Source organism: Ahaetulla prasina, chromosome 1, assembly GCF_028640845.1.
Source record: "Ahaetulla prasina isolate Xishuangbanna chromosome 1, ASM2864084v1, whole genome shotgun sequence".
Taxonomy (NCBI): Eukaryota; Metazoa; Chordata; class Lepidosauria; order Squamata; family Colubridae; genus Ahaetulla; species Ahaetulla prasina.
In genome coordinates, this window is record NC_080539.1 from 159,987,494 (window position 1) to 160,007,880 (window position 20,387).

The following is a 20,387-nucleotide window of genomic DNA, read 5'->3' on the forward strand; positions in this document are numbered from 1 at the left end:
CCCCTTGGGAGGCGTTCAGACGAGCCCTCGGGCTGGAGCTCAGATAACGCGGGTGCTTCAGCACAAGCACGAAGTATTTTTGAGGTCAACAGCCTATGTACATCTGGGCTTATTGTGCGTGGAGGAAAACTGAAAACCAATAACGGGCTGCCGTGATTTGAGGAGAAAAAATGGAACAGATTGGATACCCGAATAGGGTTTTTTTTAAAAACAAACAAACAAACAAACCTAGGATTATAGGCATATCTACAAACCCTTCACATCCTGGAAATAAATTGTTTCAACTCCTACCCTCAAAACGATGCTATAGGGCACTACACACCAGAACAACTAGACATAATAACAGTTCCCCCCCCCTGTCATCACTCTGCTAAACAATTCCCACACCACTTGTCAAATTATTTATTTAGCTGTATTACTATTATTCTTCTCATCTTTCCTGTTGCGTATCTCCTTTTCTACTTATAACTTTATTGCTTGTATCTTTATGTTTTACATTGTTTTAGCTTCCTAATATGATGACTTATGACTATCACTAAGTGTTGTATCTTATGATTTGATGAATGTATTTTTATGATGACTATGATCACTTACAGCTTTTATGTACACTGAGAGCTTATGCACCAAAGACAAATTCCTTTTGTGTCCAATCACACTTGGCCAATAAAGAATTCTGTTCTATTCTATACTTTGCAGATGAGGTGTGACTTGTGGTTTTGCCTAAGTTGGAGAATGGTTTAACCATCTTTTAAGGTGGTTCTAGGCCCACCACTTGTATTCTTGAAAAAGAAATTGGGAACGATCTTGGTTTGCCAGCAAAGGTTAATCATCATGCTGCTGACAGATACGGTGTTCACTAGCAATGCACATAGTCCTTGACTTACAACAGTTCATTTAGTGACCGTTCAGTTACCATGGCACCAAAAAAAGTGACATGACCGTTTTTCATACTGATGACCATTATAGCATTCCCGTGGTCATGGGATCAAAATTCAGATGCTTGGCAACTGACTTGACGGTTGCAATGTCTCAGGGTCATGTGATGCCTTTTTGAGACCTGACAAGTCAATGGGGAAACCAGAGTCACTTAATCGTGTTACTAATTTTAATAACTGCAGTGATTCACTTAACCACTGTGGCAGAAAAGATTGTAAAAGGGGGCAAAACTCACTTAACAAATTTCCCACTTAACCACATAAATTTTGGGCTCAATTATGGTCATAAATCGAGGATTACCTGTATGCTTAATCCTAACACTGAGTTTACAAAATATAACATGCAAAAATCTGTTGTTTTCTCTCTGTCTCTCTCTGTTGTCTCTGTTTCTGTCTCTGTCTCTCCTTCACACACACACACACATACACACATATACACACACGAACAAAATAAAGTTTCTCTTCAGTCCAGTTCAATTTCTGGTGACTTCCTAAATATATCCTTGCAGCAATTCAGGAGCTGCTCTTTGGTGATATCTTTGGGCTTCTTAGCCTAGTCTACAGCTGTAAAATTCCTGTAGCTTCCAAGTCTAAACAAGCTCAAGCTGATACTGTACTACTACTTATCAGCTAAAGTACACAAAGAAAAAAATTACGGTAATGCAAACGTTACCTATTTACATGTGTAGACATATGTGAGAAACATTTTACAAACCAAGTATCCATATTTAGCATTTATATTCAAAATTAAATTTGTATATTAGAAAAAAATTATAAGGGAACCACCATTGACATGAACTACTTTTCATTACAGATTTTTCCCCAAATTTGTTCTTTTAATTTTATAGTCCCACATTTTTAAATATTAGTGCAAGATGAACTTTGGTCCGTCAGAGTGAACTTAGCAGCTAACAATAAAAAATGGAATTAGCATATACTGCATTATAGTACATCAATATAAAGGTATTAGTCAAAAAATATTCAGCAAATTACAATTAAGTAACATTTATTAGTTAAAAAACGTGCTACCAAACTTTTTTGCCAATGTAAATTAAGATGGCTTTCTTCCTACAATATCAAAAATACAGGAATATGTAAACTTAGGGGTTTCCGTTTGATAAGTGTGATTGTTATTAGGGAGTTTTCAATAAAGTTTAAAAAGACTTTAAAGATAGACAATTCAGAGCATTAGGGGATGACATCTGGTCATTTACTTATTTTATAAACCTTAAATTGTTGTTGATATTCAAGTGTACTGATTTCAAATTATGCAGGTTTATTAGTTGTATTTTTTTAAAAAATTTAGTCCTCTACAATTACAAGTAGGCCTCACTTCCGATGATAACCGAGACTGGAATCTCCAGTCATGTGTGACATATGACCATGCCAACTTACAATGGCAGTTCCAGCAATCCAAGCTGCCATGCTAGCAATTCCTGCGCAGTCAAAAACATCCCTCAGTCACAAAATCACTATTTGAAATCTCCTGCTGGCTTTTCCATTAACTTTTTCTTGTTGGAAGCCAGCAGTGAAGTCCTAGTTCAACAACCATTCCTTCAGCAATCTTTTGAAGTTACAACAGTGCTGAATGAGGGGGACTTACGACGTGCCCTTGTTAAGACCACTGCAGCATCCCCGCAATCATGAGATTGCAGTTTAGGTGTTTAGCAACCGGACTGCATTCGCATTGCATCCCAGTCACATGAAAACAATTTGCGATCTTCTAACAAACAAAGTCAATGGGAAAGCCAGCAGGTCACAAATGACAATCATGTAACCATGAGACACAGCAGATTCACCTAATAGTGGTTTACTGGGTTGCTGCAACTGCTGTCACAAATCAGTGTGGTCATGTGACGTTGTGACACCTAGTGACATTCTAGCCAGTCCCAATTACCATTAAGCAAGGACTGCTTCTACAGATATGTGAAAGTAAGAGCAACTGTTATTTTGTCCGGTCAAGCAAAATGCTCTGTATTTGTTACCATGGGTGTGGAAAATAAACATTAGCTACTGAACATAGGTTTCCAAGAACCATTGGTCCAATTTGTGCTCAAGTATTGAAAACGATTGTACTGGAGATAGTATTGTATCATGACAAAATCTGGAGCTATGTCATATCACCTATATAGGTAGTCCTCGAATTATGACAATTGAACTCAAAATGTTATGTTGCTAAGTGAGACAGTTAAGGGAATTTGTCCCCATTTTATTACCACTCTTGTCATAGTTGTTAAGTGAATCACGGCAGTTAAGTTAGTAACATGATTATTAGGTGAATCTGGCTTCCCCATTGACTTTGCTCCTCCGGTGGTTGCAAAAGGTGATTACTTGATCCTGGGATGCTGCAATTGTCATAAATATGAACCAGTTGCCAAGCATCCGAATTCTGATCACATGATTATGGGATGCTGCAATGGTCATCTGAAAAACAGTTAAGTCACTTTTTTCAATGCCATTGTAACTTTCAACGGTCATTAAATGAATGGTTGTAAGTCAAGCACTACCTGTATGTCAAAAACTCAAAGATAGGTAAATCAGGAATTGCACATTTTATTTTTATTTATTTATTTTTGTCACAACATTATATACAAGCACATAAAATGAAAGAAAAACAATAGGACAGGAACGGTAGGCACTTTTGTGCACTTATGCACGCCCCTTATAGTCCTCTTAGGAATGGGGTGAGGTCAATGGTAGACAGTTTTTGGTTAAAGCTTTTGGGAGTTTGAGAAGAGACCACAGAGTCAGGTAGTGTGTTCCAAGCATTAACAACTCTGTTACAAAAGTCATAGTTTCTGCAATCAAGATTGAAGCAGTTAACATTAAGTTTGAATCTATTGTTTGCTCTTGTATTATTGCGATTGAAGTAGTCTTTTAGAGGAAGGACATTGCAATAGATGATTCTGTGTGTTAAACACAGGTCATGTCAGTCGGCGGAGTTTAAGTTTTCTAATCCCAGGATTTCAAGTCTGGTGGTATAAGGTATTTTGTTGTTTACAGAGGAGCAGAGAACTCTTCTTATAAAATATTTCTGGACTCGTTCAATTGTATTAATGTCAGAGATGTGGCATGGGTTCCAGACAGGTGAACTGTATTCAAGAATGGGTCTTGCAAATGTTTTGTATGCTCTGGTTAGTAGTGTAGTGTTTTTGGAAAAGAAGCTACGCAAAATTAGGTTTACAACTCTTAGAGCCTTTTTTGCTATGTAGTTTTAATGGGCTTTGGCAGTTAGATAAGAGTGCCAAATAGATAGATAGATAGATAGATAGATAGATAGATAGATAGATAGATAGATAGATAGATAGATAGATAGATAGATAGATAGATAGATAGATACGCATTAGAATGTGGATGCTATTTTCAATTATAGTCATTATCCCCAATTATTTCATAGCATGCCATGACGACTTTGGAAATCATTGTATTTGATGTATAGTGTAGATAAAAACTAGAGATGTTTTTGTGAAAGTAGTTTTTTAAAAAAAACTCTGAAATCATGTGTACCAGGAATTCACTTACCAAACTGTATTTGTCAATGAATTCAAATTTCCATTTTTATGGAGATTGAGAAAACTGTTTTGATGCTCATTACTTCCTTTGTCTTAGTAAACTTCCAAGCAGTACAGATGTTTTGCCAAGTATGTCAGTATGGCCAATACACACAGTATGCATCCTTGGACTTCAGAACTATAGAAAATAACGGAAGTAGTAGTTGATGTTTTCCTGGGCTTATAGATCTATCACTGATCTATAAACATGCCTGACCCTTCCTTTACCCTTGTCATAAAAATTTTAAAATTCCTAATATTACACAATGGTGTTTATTATTATCCTTTGCTCCCACCTCCTAGTTTCCACAAAACAACTCTGTGGGGTAAGTAAATGGCCCTAAATCACCCACTTCAATTGATAAAAAAAGATAATTGTCATTTAACTTACAGATTTGTACTGTATGCACACAAATACATGTACAAAATCAACAACTTTTTGCATTAAAAGCCAAAGCACTCCAACTATATCCTTAAAATCCAATGTATTAATTCTTAATAACAATCCAACCAAATTCATGATTTTAAGTAAATAAGCTTGAAGTGAGAACCATCTCTAGTTTATCCTCCTGGGTAATAATGACATCTAGTTAAAGTATATTTAACTAGAACCATAGGGTTGGAATGATTCGTGGAGGGCTTCTAAACTATCTACCTATAGCAGGAATCCTCAAACCATCTGGACAAATAACTGTCTAGTCTTTTCTTGAAAACCTTGATGCAACATTAATAATGTAAGAGCAATTCCTTGTTTAATACTTTCTGAGAATAATTGTTCCTTAGCAACACTGCTTCAGCATTTGATAGGTATTTAGCCTATTTTGATTTGTTACCTTCTTATCTATCCTTAAAGTGCCACCATTATTGTTAATGTTCCTGCAGTTTAATTAAACTGAAATTGGGGGAAGAAGAAAAAAGAAAAGTCAGTTTACTAAGTTTTATCATTGTATTTCAGGTCTTGACTGAACTGTTAGGCCTTCTGCTGAACTATTTCAACAAAAATGTAAAAGTAATTAACCTAAATGACTATAGTAAATACCATAAACAGTCCCCCAAATTATTTTCTTAAAGATTTATTAAAGCATCATTTATAAACAAAGATGAAAATACATACAGATTTGAAGCAAGCAAATGACAAAAGTAGTGTCCTTTTCTGACATTCATACCATATGACAAAAAGTGTCATTAATTCCAACTTCAGGCTTTAAAAAATATTGTTTCAAGGCATAGGGATAACACAGTAAAAACTAATATAACACAAAAAGTTTCAGGTAAATAGATATATGCAACAGTGCACCACAGAGGAACTAATTTTCCCACACTAAAAAAAGAAAAAAAAATCTTGCCATTGATATGATTGTTCTTCAGAACTAATCTATATTTGCAAGATGCTTGATTTTCTAAATGTATAGTATCCAGAACTTGCTTAACTTAATAAATGTGTTTCTTGAAGCAAAATGAAATTACAAATCCATAGAATTGGAGTTGTATGCAGAAGCTAAAATTACAAAATAAAGCCCCACAGCAAGAATTACTTAAGAGATTTAAGGAGATCAATAAAATTAAAGCTAGCAAGAGGGAGAAAAATCTCTCCCTTATGAATTATGTTTAGTAAGATTATCAAATGCCTCTTAACCTCATATGGTTGCTCCTAAAACCCTGAATATTTAAGCAATCTTACAATATAAAAATGAAGCTATACAGTTATTTTACTAGAAACACGGCTGCTTCAGGCAGGAATGTAAGGAGGTGGAGGTTCCTTTTCTGGCATTTTCACTGCCATTTCATAAGATGGCAAAACATACTGCAGGAGAAAAAACAATTATTAGTTATTTTATTAACTGACTGACCATTCTAAGACACAATATACAATTAACTAACATATTTGTAATAGTAATAAACCATTCTCATGAAATCTCAAAAAGTTTTAATAAGTCTTTCCTCAGTGGCAAATTGCCTCCAGAAATTAAATTAAAACTAATATTAAACTACTGAATTGTTATTCCAAATCAGTGGTTTTATGTATACATAGTATGCATTAGAATCCAAGTGGTTTCTGTTGTCAACAATTGTCTTATCTAGTAGTGGTAAGCACAAATTACATTTGAAATAGCTCTCAAACTGTACGGAATGCAAAGAACTTCATATCATTGGTGAATTTCAAAGAAATGCATTGCTCTGCAGTATATGTGTACTTCACCTGCACTTCTAAACATTTTTTGAAAGAGATGCCTTGATGTCTATCTCTTGTAGCAAATGTAGCTTCCTCACCAACTAACAAGCTCAAACACTCACAGAACACACTCCCTCTATGCTGATTATAGGCTTAGATAGAACACATATGCCCTTGAGTGAGATATGCCTCTGCGTCACATGCAGAGTTAATTACTTCAGCCCCTCCACTGCTGAAGATATAAAAAAAAAACATGGTCATTTTAAAAGTAGGGGAAACTGGAGAACGTGGGGGAAAAAAGATGGAATAAGGGTCAGGTGCTTCCATTGCCTTAAGAGCTTCTGAGGAAAGCAATTCAGGAGCTCCCAAGAAGCAGGAGCAACTAATCTTGAAGCAGAAAACTGTTTTTTCTTCAGTTTCATTAAAAATAGATAAAGGTTTACCCAGAAATTTGGGTTAAGTTTCCCAATTCATTTATTATTTTCTCTGGGGGGAAAAAACGCTTGGAATTGTATCTGCAATTGCAGCTTTGTATCCATCTGAAAATAATCACATTTTCTTGTAAGCTTTAATATGAATTTGAAATATCTACAAATATCTTTTTACCAGACTTTGAGGTAAAGGACAAGCCATTTGTAGCAGACTTCTGACACCTTGTGCTCTGCCTAGATTGCTGTTTGTTTTTTTTAATATGAGGTTTCTTGAGGTTCTCTCAAGAAGCTGTTTTGCAGCACTGAACTGCTCTAGAATTTATCCTCTTTATCTTTTTTTCTACGAAGGTTTTTAAATGTTCTTTATATTTCATCTTTATTTCAAACTAAAGTTGTTTATTTGCAGCGAGATTGGTCTACCTCCTAGGGAGGGAAGGAAAGACTGACTCTTCTGGTCACACAGAGGCTAAGCTGTGTCATATGATTGAAATTACTACACTTGTTGAACTTTTATTCTTTTTATCATTAGAACATATGAGAATCCTCTCTCACAGACATATTGCTATTAGCAATGAGGATGTTAGATGAAGATAGATAGATACTGGCAGTGTAAACCACCAAGCTATTCCCCCAAAGCAGGAAACCAAGATGTGAAGATCCACAACATTTCTGGGAGAGGTAGTTTGAGACCTTTTAACCTGCCATCTTACAGGCTGAACCATTCTACTATATTTGAATTAATAATCCTGCTTTGGTTATTTATATGTAAATAAAGCTCTAAATAAAGAGCAGATGCTAAGTTACTGGGTCTAATTAGAACTTGGATGGAAGACAACTGGGAAATACTTGGGATACAGGCTAAACTAGAAAGTCCAAAAAACCCAACAACTGTAAACCACCTTTATATATCCAATTAAATATCTCAAAGTCACCCAAGATTGAATTCAAACTAAGGAAGTCTATGTGAAAATATCCAACTGGTAGCTTTAATGGATAAATTTGCGTTTATCCATTTGCATTTATCCATTAAAGGATAAATGCATAAAATGGATAAATGCATTTATTTATTCATTCAACTCTCTGAGTGTGTATTAGAAATGGATGTATATTAAAGTGTATATTAGAAACAGCTGGTTCAGATGGGACACATATCCATAATCACAGCCCTAGTGCTTCAAATTAGAAATTAGCTTAGTTTAATTTCATAAATCATTTACCTGTGGGGGTGCTTCAAATGCTGGATAGACAGCTATTTCAGGCACATTTCTATTGCAAATGTATTTATAACAGTTCCAGACACAATTAATTAGATAGGCCTACAAGAGGAAAAAAGAACATTATCTGAACAAACCATAACAGCAGAAGAATTGTGAATTACAGCACCTTCAGAAGCACAAAATACATAACTATTTGACAACATATTAAATACACTTTTCTATTCAAATCAGTTGCATTGTTCTCTAATAAACTAAGCCAGCTACAGCTATAACTACAGCAACCCTCTAAATTGGTGATAGTTCAAGATCCTCCAACATATCAGAATATATTACTCTTCAGTTTAGCTGAAAAGAATGCCACCATTGGCAAAATGTGTATGCAAAAGACAAAACAGTGCATATAAATAAAATAAATAGGTGATAAGAGGGAACAGAAACATTTAACCAATCATAACTGAACTCTCAGTAGTTAAACATCTACAGGGAAGAATCACTCAAACAAATAACCGGACTGACAGCTAAGAAGCTCAAATCATATGCTTTAATTTTAATTACTAAGACATGAATGAGAAATTCATATCCCTTAAAAGGTACATTTTAAAGTATCCAAAAACTGACCTTTAAAATAATGATCCAAACAAAGAACAATAGGACAATGAACAGAAGACAGCTTGAATCAAGAGCAAGGAGGTCATCTTTGTATGGGAATTCTGGCTAGAAAAAGAAACAGTAATACAATTATTACAAACAGATTCCACTATCAGGTTCTTTGGTATCCAGAAAAACCTATTCCAGACCTGTGAAAATTAGTCCAAAACAAAAGACACTGATTGTTCTGGGTTTTTTTTTACAAAGCTATTTTTTTTGTAAATCAAAGCAGATGGAGTCAGTGAAACATTTTTGCACACTGTCCTTACAGCTTGCAAATGTTACAAGAATTCCTTATCTTTAAACCACAGAAGGAAGATTTAACCGAGGTCACAGAGCTCGATATGGCACAACATCCTTTAGAAAGAGGAAGGGAAGAACAGGGATTCGGTAACATTGAAGCAGAGGCCACAAACTATATGAGGATCCAAAAATGTCAGTTAAAGAAACTGGTATTCATCTCAGATTTCAAGACACAATTTATATAGACAGAGGTTTTCTTAAATGTGGACATTTTGTTAAGATTTTCAATTATGCAGCAGACATGCATTCTTGAACAGCAAAGAAAGATCCTCCATTTTAAAGACCTCATATTTCCCAGAAATCTCAGGCATACTGGTAGAACATTCCATGGGTGCATATCTACTACCATAATTGGTATTTCTGCCAGGAAGAGATGTCACCTGCATAGAAAAAAAGCTTGCTCTGGAGGCCTCTACTTTCTAAATGAATGCAGACTGGATCTGCCAGCCTGGAGTTAGGACAACTAATTCTCCTTGCCAGTTTCAAAGAGAAGAAATTCTAAAAATGTAAGATGTACTGGGATTAAGAACTAAGAATGCCATATATCCTTTATCTCATCCAGTTCATGTGATCTTGCTAAGCTTATGAATTGTGCATGACTCACCACATTGCCTCCCATCGCTCGATTAAGATTATTGTCATGGACACTTACTAGTTGATCCAGGTACTCTTTAATTCTTGGCAAATAAGTCAGAGAACTTATAGCCATGAGACAGCCGAGAACAAAGTCAAAGAGTTGGTAACAAAAGAATGGAATCAGCCAACTGACACGATGCTAAAAATGCAAGACGAAAATAACGTGTTACTCTTGAAGAGAAAAAGAAAACCACTAACGATGAGAAATTAGAATAATTCAAGTAAAACTTACGGTAATTGCTCCATACACCAACATAGCACTGATTGTAAATATGAGGAGCGAGATGGCAAAGAGAACACAGGCATTTTCTGGTGGGGGAAAAATATTGAATTCCTTTAACAATAACAACAAATTAAAATAAACCCCCTGCACTACATGCTAGGGGAATGTATCTGATTGATACATCTAATTCATCAATTAAATGAACTAGAATTAGAACTAGAGACTTGGTGCACTGGTTAGTATTGGGATGTAGTTAAAAAGACTGATTTTTGCTGCAATGGCCTTCACTTCACTTGTTATAACTATCATTCATTCAGTGCCATCATAACTTCAAAAAGTCACTGAACAAATAGTCATTAAATGAGGACCACCTGTATCTCTAAGTTGTATAGGCAGGAGTTGGCATTGTAGAAATTATTTCAATTTTTGCATTTTTATCAGGCATTGGAAATGACAAATACTTTCTATTACAATACTTTGTAATATTTTCTATTGCAATGGTTCAATGACAAACTCAAATTATGGTTTTCCCAGTAAGCCAAATCACAAACCAAGATGTTTCATTCTTATCTATGTACCTCAGAAATGTAAAAATTACTGGAATATTTTAAGAACTTTTTCTAATGTATACATCAGGGGTAGTCAACTTTTTTATACCTACCGCCCACTTTTGTATTTCTGTTAGTAGTAAAATTTTCTAACCGCCCACCGGTTCCACAGTAATGGTGATTTATAAAGTAGGTTGGGGGGGTGCCAGCTACCAGCTCTGCTTGTCTGTTACAGCTGGGTGGTGTGGGGGGAGATGTGCGAGCTATTCTGGGACGAGGCTCTTTTGTTTGCGGTTGCACTATAGTGCCATTTAGTTTCACTTAGGTAACGTGAACTAAACTTATGCGCGGGCGATACAAATAGTATATTTTCAGAAATTTAAATTGTCACAGGGAATTTTATGAAAACCTAATGAAAATGTTTTTAAAAGTCAATTAAATTAAGAAAAGGAAAGTGCTTCAGTATTGGACAAAACCCCTACTGCCCACCATGAAAGCTGGAACGCCCACTAGTGGGCGGTAGGGACCAGGTTGACTACCACTGGTATACATCCTGAAATATTCAAACGTTACTCCTTTAAAATATATACCTACCAGCAACTCTCTCAGAGGAATAATAGTTTCCAATAACCTCATACTGGATATCTACAGATGACACAGTATTGGGATGAGTCACTTCAACTGTCAGTAAAATACCCATCAACAAATTCACCACCTGCAAGATAGATAGATAGATAGTTAGATAGATAGACAGATAAATACTTTATATTTATAAATAAAACAAACTATTGCTACTGTATTTCCTCAAAAATACGACATGTCCTGAAAATAAGGCCAAGCCTGATTTTTGGGGTGGGCACAGTAGGCAGCCATTCCCGGGTCAGCGAATGGCAGCTGGGCCCCTTAATTGCAACCCATGGATCAGCTGATCAGGAGCTGCCTCTCGTTCTATCTCTCCCCAGCGTTCTGCCCGCCTGCCCGCCCGTCTCCATCCATTCAACTCCCTCGCCTGAAAACTCCTGCCCGGCAACTCTTGCCACGTTGTGCCCACCCAGTGGACACCCCCCCTCCAGCCAGGCAGAGCGCCACTCAATGACCAAGCGGTATCCCAGGATCACTATTTGGGTGAAGCCAGTGAGCACCAGGTCCTTGAGGAGTCTGCACCACCGCCATCCCAACACGGAGGATAGCTTCCTCTGTGGCTTCCAAACCCCAGCTGGAAGCCGCTGGAAGCGGAGAAGAGGCCGGTCGGGCCAGCCGCCTGCTGCCAAGTCTTCCAGGAAACGGGACAGCCGCATGGAACTGGAAGCATAGAACGGGAACTCCACTCCCAGAGCAGCCGCTGCAGGAAGACTCTCTACACTTTCCCTCTATGGTTCCAGCTCCATGCAGCTGCCCCGGCTCCCGGAAGACTTAGCAGCAGGCGGCTGGCCCGACCACCCTCTTCTCCACTTCCAGCTGGGTGCTCACTGGCTTCGCCCACATTGCCGTGGTGAGGCCTGGGAGGCACGCAAGGGAGGGGGAGAGACAGGCACTCACGTGGCGTGGTGCCTTCAGGCCGCTCGTGTTCTACCCCCTCCATGGGAGGGGAGGGGCTTGATGGCAGCGTGCGGTGGAAAAATGTCTCTGCTGGGCTCCCGGCTGTGAGTGTGTAGGCCGTCTGGTGGGCATCACTTGGCAAGAGGTGCTGGGTGGCTGCTCTCTTGTGAGCGGGCTCCAGAAGAGCTGGGCGCAGGGATGTGAGAACGCGGGCACAGCCTCAGGCCAACAGCTGATGAGCGGCTGTGTTGCGCAGCCGCAGCAGCACAACACAGCAGCAGCCATGAGCACCCCAAAATAATACGAACACCACCACCCCATTAATAAGGCCAAGCCCTTATTTCAGGGTTCAAAGGTAAATAAGACCCTGTCTTATTTTTGGGGAAACACGGCAGTTTAAGACAGTTCAATGTTTAAGTTAAAGTAGTTCAGAATTCCAGCCTACATATATCCTTCTATAGCATAGTGCAAACTTTAATATTCCATTGATTGCAAGAGTAGTTGTAAATGTGCATTGTCAAATGATGCATTTACTAACTTTCCTATACATACGCAGAGATTGCAGTAGAGAGCACAGAGGCTCTTTTTCAGAGCCTACAGTAAACTTAGCCTTTGCTGAAGGTGGGGAAAAAATGTATTCATAGAAAGAAATGCATGTTGCTTTCACATTACCCTTATTTCCAAAGCAAAAACATTAGTAGGACATTATTGCAGGCATATTTCCCAGACTTTTCAAAGACAAAGCAACAAGCATGCCTAAAATTAGTGGATTTGCTTATTCAAACTGGCAAAGGGAAGAAGGAAGAAAAGACTAAGGCAATATCAACTCAGAGGCTGTCGGGTACAGCAGTTAAGGCAGCGGTTCTCAACCTGTGGGTCGCGACTCTGTTGGGGGGCGAATGACGATTTGCCAGGGGTCGCCTAAGACCATCGGAAATATGGGAAGTATACTTGCGAGTCAAAGAATTGCGCTCCAATAGTTGACTCCACAAGCCAGCTGCAATCACTCCCAATTGCTAGCCTAATCTGGCTTCAGGCGCGATAAACTTAATAGGGGAGAAGTCTCTGCTTTAATGCCTCCGTCCTCAAGGCAATCGCAAGCAGTTCAGATCGCTAGCCAATATGGCTTCAGGCGCGATAAATTCAAAACGAAAATAATTTTACGGTTGGGGTTGCCACATCATGGGGAATTGTATTAAAGGGATCGCCACATCGTGGGGAATTGTATTAAAGGGGTCGCAGCACTATAAAGTTTGAGAACCACTGAGTTAAGGGATCATGATAGAAACTAGGAGACAGAGAGTTGTAGTCCTGCCTTAGGCACAAAACTAGCTAGGTGACCTTAGGCCAATCACTCTGACAGGCCTAGGAAGCAGGCAATGGTAAACCACTTCTGAAAATCCTTACCAAGAAAACTGCAGGGATACTATGACTCAAAGGCACCCAAAGCAACAAAAGGTAATACCAGGACTGATGACTTCCAACATATTAATGTGTATTATCTGTATAATATGGGAAAGGACAAGAAGTCTCTATTCTAGATCATGTGTTCTTCCAGTTTTCACTTGTTCCTCCTCATTAAAAAGTCAACAAAAATAATCTACCCCTTTTTTGGATTACAATTTGAATCAAGCAATGGAAGGGAAGGGATTCTGCTGGGATTCAGCCAGTCACAGTCCCCTAATACAGCAGTAAAAACTCTAGTATCAACTCCACTATCAACAACAATGAAAACATTAGGTCTAATTATCTTTTATTGGGGATCACCTAGAAGAGGGGATTTACTGAGATTTTAAATCACCATGTCATGTATAACACATGCATATTTAAAATAACATACTGTATTAAATATTTTAAAAATATCTGGAATGTGATTAATATTTTGTGCCTAAATTCCACAGTGGTGTTGGTAAAGATCAGATTGGAATTGCTGCAAATCAATAGCACAATTATTTACAATTCTGAGAAAAGAAATTCATGGAAACTGCAGAGGAATCCCTCAATAATCCTTAATATACTTTAAAAATTAAAGAAAAAACTAAAATTTCATTCCATAAACACAGGATAAAAAAATAAATAAGAAAACCCATTGCTAATCTGTGGATACCACCTCCTTAACTTTTATCAGTGACTTGGTCCTGCAGCCCTTGCCTCATGAAGGGCTCGAAGCAGCCAACAATCATCAAGATGCAACCCATCATAGCTATAAATTTGCATTTATAAATGTTTACGGTAAAGAAAATTACTAGTAATACACTAACCAAAAAGAGATTTGTAGGTGACTTTTTCAATAGGAATTATTTTAATTGTATTTTGAAACCAAATATGATAAAAGTCATATTTACATCAACAAATTTAAAAAAGAACAAAATTTTCTCCAGTTCTTTCGTTAGATGGATAAATAATGACACATCCAACTTATATAAAATGTGGAAAAATTTGCCTATGTTAACTTCTCTCCCTTCTTGTAAATTTCAATTGTTTTAAAATTAAAAGGTAAGCTTTCAAAAGTCAGTATGGATAATTTTTCAAAACATATTCCATAGAAAGCTCAAAGGGATATGGAACAACAGTTTAGGCCACGTCTACTGAATACAATATATTGCAGAAAACCAACTGTGATGATAAAGCTAAATTTTTCAGAACCTATAACTGCGAAGCAATTACATAAAGACATGACACGTAGTTTTATAATAGGCTACAAGATTCTTTTACAGCATTTAATAAAGTTTTAGTTAGCTTTATTTAGCTTAAAGAGTTTATTTTAATCTGTAACACAAACAAAACAACAACCAATGAACTGTTCTCCACATTTTATCCATCAGACACATCTCTCAACTTTCCAGATCAAAACAGAAGATCATAGATTTTTCATTTTTCAGCTGCCACTATAAGGCTACTTACGGACTATTTTGTTCTGAGGGGGGAAGGCTAATAACTTTGAAATGTTCTTTCTCTTTCTTCCTTATTTATTATATAACACTGAGTTTTATTACATTAGGATTGTAAGAAAAGGTCTTCAGGAAATGTTGAAAAATTGTTAAAGAGATACAATCCCAATAATTATCAAGTATTAAAATATTCGTTTAAACTACTGTAATTAAACCCAGTTACATAAGACTTGCAACAATCTTTATAGCCAACACTATTACATAACAGAAGAGTTGAATCTCCACATTGGAAAAGAAATCTAAATAAAAATTTTGTATTATAAAACTTCTATTTAGTATAACCTTATTTGCAGTGATTCAGACTATAGTAAATACAAAAGCAGATTAGGCTTTTCTGAAACAAAGTATTTTAGAACTGCCTTTTTTTGTACTATATATGAGTTTTCCTATAAACAAGAAAAATCTATTGTTCAGGAATGAAACTCTAGACAGTATACTATCTAAAGTTTGTATTCATAGCAATTAAATGTACCTTTAGTTAATTTAGTAATCTACAAGAATGGCACATACCGATAATATCAGTATTTTATTTTTGCCTAAACAGAATAAAAAGCTTTTTTTATTTTTTTTATTTACATTTATATCCCGCCCTTCTCCGAAGACTCAGGGCGGCTTACAGTGTATAAGGCAATAGTCTCATTCTATTTGTATATTTACAAAGTCAACTTATTGCCCCCCCAACAATCTGGGTCCTCATTTTACCTACCTTATAAAGGATGGAAGGCTGAGTCAACCTCGGGCCGGGCTTGAACCTGCAGTAATTGCAGGCTGCTGTGTTCTAATAACAGGCTTCTAACAGCCTGAGCTATCACGGCCCTTTACCTACACAGACCAGAGATTCAAATTTGGACAATAAAAATTCTTCTCCCAATGTAAAATTGACCACCAAACTGAAGTCAACTTTTGTTCTCATTCTTTTTTTAACTGTCCTGCAGCTATTTCATCCTTGTGGGAAGCTATCAGTTTAATCACCAAAAGTATTTCAGGTAACTAACTCATTTTAGATCAGATGTCTTCAATATACTGGGTTTAGTAATATCTACCTCTGACAGCATAAGACTACTAATTTTAAAAGAATATAGTTCTTTACGTATCTATTTAATCTATAGAGCTGAAACCAGTTTTTTACTTTCCTTCTAATCTAAGAATTATTTCAAGGATTCTTCAGATTCTGTTATCAATAGGGCTAAAATGGAACAGCTGATGAAGGATAAATCTCTGAAGCAGCACCAATTTCCAGGGTTTCTTGGTCTCTGTTGCACTTAATTTGAAATGGCAGCAAGGACTGTGTGGATCTCAAACAAAATAAATCAATAGATTAAACATTTAGGAATTCTTAGATGGTTAGGTGCTGTAGTACAATTTAATCTTTCAGACATACTAACTAAAGAAACACAAAAGGAATTCAGTAATCTACTGCATGGGAATTGTTCCACTGCCTAAATAGCTCCTCCCAGTCAGTATGAAAATCCAATCCCTTACTTAAAGAGAACACAAAGTATTAAGCTGAATTCAGGCCAACACTAACTTGCATATCAACAATACAAAGCTTCTAAATTGTTCTTATGAAGGAAAAGTAGTTATACTAAAAACCTCCTCCCAGAACTGTAAAAATTTACAGTTCTGGGAGGTTTTCATTAAACCTCCTCCCAGAACTGTAAATCTGTTGTTAGTCCACAGAAATTCTTCCGTGTCTACAGAAGTATAAAATCATGATATAATTTATAAACTGTATAATTACATCAAAACTCATTATAAAATTACATTTCATTATCACTCTCATGCCATATATACTTTTTAAAAAGCAAGCTTAAAACAATTTTTCCTCAGATAAATTGGAATAAAATCAATGCAAAATCTTGACTCATGGTGCCATCATGAATATCCCTGAAGTTTTGTCAACTAAACTCTAGGTCTTCTGCCTAGTTGTTTTTTAACTTCCCAATCTTGTATTTACTAATAATCTCTCATCCAAGTATTAAGCCTGAACCTGGTTAACTTCTGAGCCCAAATATGATCAGCCAAGTGCTCCCACCTAAAGTTTCATAAATCAGAATTAGACCTACTTCTTTAGTCCTGAAGTATATTAGGTTAGTGAATATGTTACCAATTTGTTTTCCTTTTATTTCAGGCCCATTTTAAACAATATTTTGAAACGCTTTATTCTTTATTTATTTGACTCACTATAAGTTCTTAATTTTTGTTTACAAAAACCATCCAAGCACATACCTAAATATGAACCTAATTGTTAACTGCACACTGATAGGTAGCAATACAGAGTCAATATCTATGGAGATTCTCAGTCGTCCAAGTCATTGTTGTCCCAAAGGTGCTTTTTTAAAAGGCAACTGAACTTTGTTTTTCCTTGAAGAAAACTTCCTTCGTTTCTCACCCAAGAAGCTTCTTCAGTTCTGCCAGAATTGAAGAAGCTTCTTGGGTGAGAAGCAAAACGACTTCAAGAAAAAACAAAATCCAGTTCTGTTTTGAAAAAAAGCATCCTTGGGACTACAAAGTAAATACAGAAGCAGGCAAGAGGTCGCCAATAGTAATCACATGACTGCAACATATCCTGACCCCATGTTGTCTAACATCATTTACTGGGACTGCCAGAACTGCTGCCATAATTCAGTGGTCACGTGATATTGTGCCTTACAATGGTATTTAGTGGAAGACTTCCTGGTCTAAATTACCACTGGTAAGCAAGGACTACCTGTATGGATTCGGTTCATGCACATTTTCATTAAAGAAAAGCTGTCTTCCCACTCATTAACAGAACAAGGTCCTCCATGCAAATAACTAGCAACAGAATCCACGGACAAGCCCCCTCCCCACTTTTTAATATATTCCTATGGAGGCAGGTAATTTCTGCAGCAAGAAGTGGCAAGGAGCCATAAGCAACATGTTAAAAAGGAGGCAAACTAATTTTTGTAAGCGTCTCTTAAAACCCACCTGGGGGATATTAAGATTCAGAGATAGCCATGCCACTAAATATGAATTGTTGGGAAGCAGCAGAGGAGGAGGGCTGTTCACTTCCTGCCTACAGGTTTTCTAGAAGCATTTATAGCTAACCTGTCAGGGAAACCGAATATTGGACTATGTGAAGTTTTTGCCACAGCTCTTTATATCATCCATTTGAAAGCAAGCAGCTTTAAGATAGGGGCAAGAGACACTCTAACATTGGTGACCATGAGGTTCAAGAAGCAAGAAATGGAATACTGGAGTTCAACTGTTTCTCCCGAACACAAACACACAATTCTTAGAAAACTTGGAACTCCGTCGCCTACGACAAGACCTAATTTTAACTCACAGAATCATCTATTGTAATGTCCTTCCTGTTAAAGACTACTTCAGCTTCAATTGCAATAATACAAGAGCAACCAATAGATTTAAACTTAATGTCAACCGCTTTAATCTAGATTGCAGAAAATATGACTTCTGTAACAGAATCATCAGTGCTTGGAATACTTTACCTGACTCTGTGGTCTCTTCCCATAATCCTAAAAGCTTTAACCAAAAACTTTCTACTATTGACCTCACCCCATTCCTATGAGGACCATAAGGGGCGTGCATAAGTGCACAAAACGTGCCTACCGTTCCTGTCCTATTGTTTTTCTTTTCTTCTTCCTATATACATATATGCTTATACCTCCTTATATTTACCCATATATGTGTTTATATATTATATAATCTTTTTGTATGATACCTACATATATTGGTATGACAAAATAAATAAACAAATTCTTCCTGCACCTCCCTCTGCAAGCCGCACACACAATTCACCTTTCCCCTCTTCTGTGAGAGGAAGTTCATACAATAGCCGAGTTGAAACTTTACTGCCACTGTCCAATTACTCTGCCATCCCATGCCCTTCTCTGAAGTATTGCAGCATCTGAATGCAATACTGTAAAATGATTAAGAGGTTACTGGAAATTTGACACAATAATTCTTCAGCATCAATTTTAAGGAAACCCGCTTCCCTCCATTTGTAAGAACTTGATAAGAAATTCTGGAATTTCTCTCTGAAAGTCCCAAAAACACGCGGGGAAAAAAAAAAGAGGAAGCGCATGCGTCCTAGGAAACACAGCTCAGCGACTCACCCCTCAATCCACTCTTCTCCCCCTTTAGCCCCATTTTCGCCTGCGCATGCGCAAAAAGCACAAACGTCCCCCCTCTCCTGTTATATTACTCTTACCATATACCAGGTGCCCAAAATGATAGTCCCGGTGCGGACATGACAACAACCACAGCAGCGAGTACTGTAAAAACGATCTCGGCTCCGCTTGAACGTCATTGTTCTACTGGCGGCGGCCAGGCCTCCTCTTCCTCTTCAAACGGAACACCGAATGAGACGATTTTTCCCCCCTCCGCAGTTTAGCGCGAGGGCCTCAGCGGCGCCTGCGTCCCACAGAAATTCTAACCAATCAACCGACGCCGAAGGAAGCACGGAGGAGGAGGGGGAAGTTCCCTCTCAACTTGCAGGGCGGGACAAACGGTTATTGTCACCGTAGCCGGCCAATGAAACAGCACTGCTCTGTTTTTCGTCCACACTGCGCTTCACCCCTCCCGAAAGGGGGCGCTAAACCTGGGACGTGCCTGTAGGATCTATTTCGTTATCTGTGCGTGATGAGCAGCTTCGTAGCTTCCCTGAAAATAAAAGCCGTTGCTTTGGCTTGCGCAGGGGAGCGCAGCTTTTTTTTTGGGGGGGGGGGGTCGGTCTGTCTGTCTGTCTGTCTTAGGGCCACCAGATCGAAACTGCAATCTGGGAGTTGCTACCATGCGAATACGCCAGCCTTTATCTGGTGACGCTGCAAAGACCGCTACCGGAAATTATGCAATTTGATGGGATTTTGATGGATTTAATCAAATCAGTGCTGGCCAAATTACTCCAAATTACTCCAAATTTGGTAATTTCTCCTTTACAGCAAAGGAGATCTCTTTTTTCCCCCTTTGGGTAACAATATACAAGCTCAATCACAACCGGGATATCTAAATTGAAACTGAAAGCGGTTTTGGGTAATGAAGAAAAAAGTCTGGGAAGAACAGGTTTAAATTGTGGGGTTCGTTTTCTGCTGGTGGGCGTATTTCACTAACAAAATTTATGATTTAAGTTTCTCTTTTCCACATCTCTTTCACATGGCAGAATTGCTTAACTTGCTATTCCCGCAAAACTAAAACGTTATTGGAAGTGTGTGTGTGTGGGGGGGTGTTGTTATGCTTAAGAGTGCAGATCGT

General features: G+C 37.6%; 1 protein-coding gene across 2 annotated transcripts; it reads right to left on the bottom strand.

Moving 5' to 3' along the window:
• Positions 1-5,543: 5,543 nt before the first annotated feature.
• Positions 5,544-19,560, bottom strand: LAPTM4A (lysosomal protein transmembrane 4 alpha). 2 transcript variants are annotated; one of them, XM_058179274.1, is made up of 7 exons: positions 19,348-19,560; positions 11,260-11,380; positions 10,127-10,203; positions 9,863-10,033; positions 8,926-9,021; positions 8,308-8,406; positions 5,544-6,290 (listed from the first exon to the last, which is right to left on the bottom strand). In XM_058179274.1, the coding sequence occupies exons 1-7, from the start codon at positions 19,444-19,446 to the stop codon at positions 6,216-6,218; spliced, it is 738 nt and encodes a 245-aa protein (XP_058035257.1). In that variant the 5' UTR covers positions 19,447-19,560; the 3' UTR covers positions 5,544-6,215. The 2 variants fall into 2 exon arrangements, with proteins under 2 accessions (XP_058035257.1, XP_058035258.1); XM_058179275.1 differs by having other exon boundaries at positions 9,911-10,033; positions 19,348-19,554.
• Between the last annotated feature and the right edge of the window lie 827 nt (positions 19,561-20,387).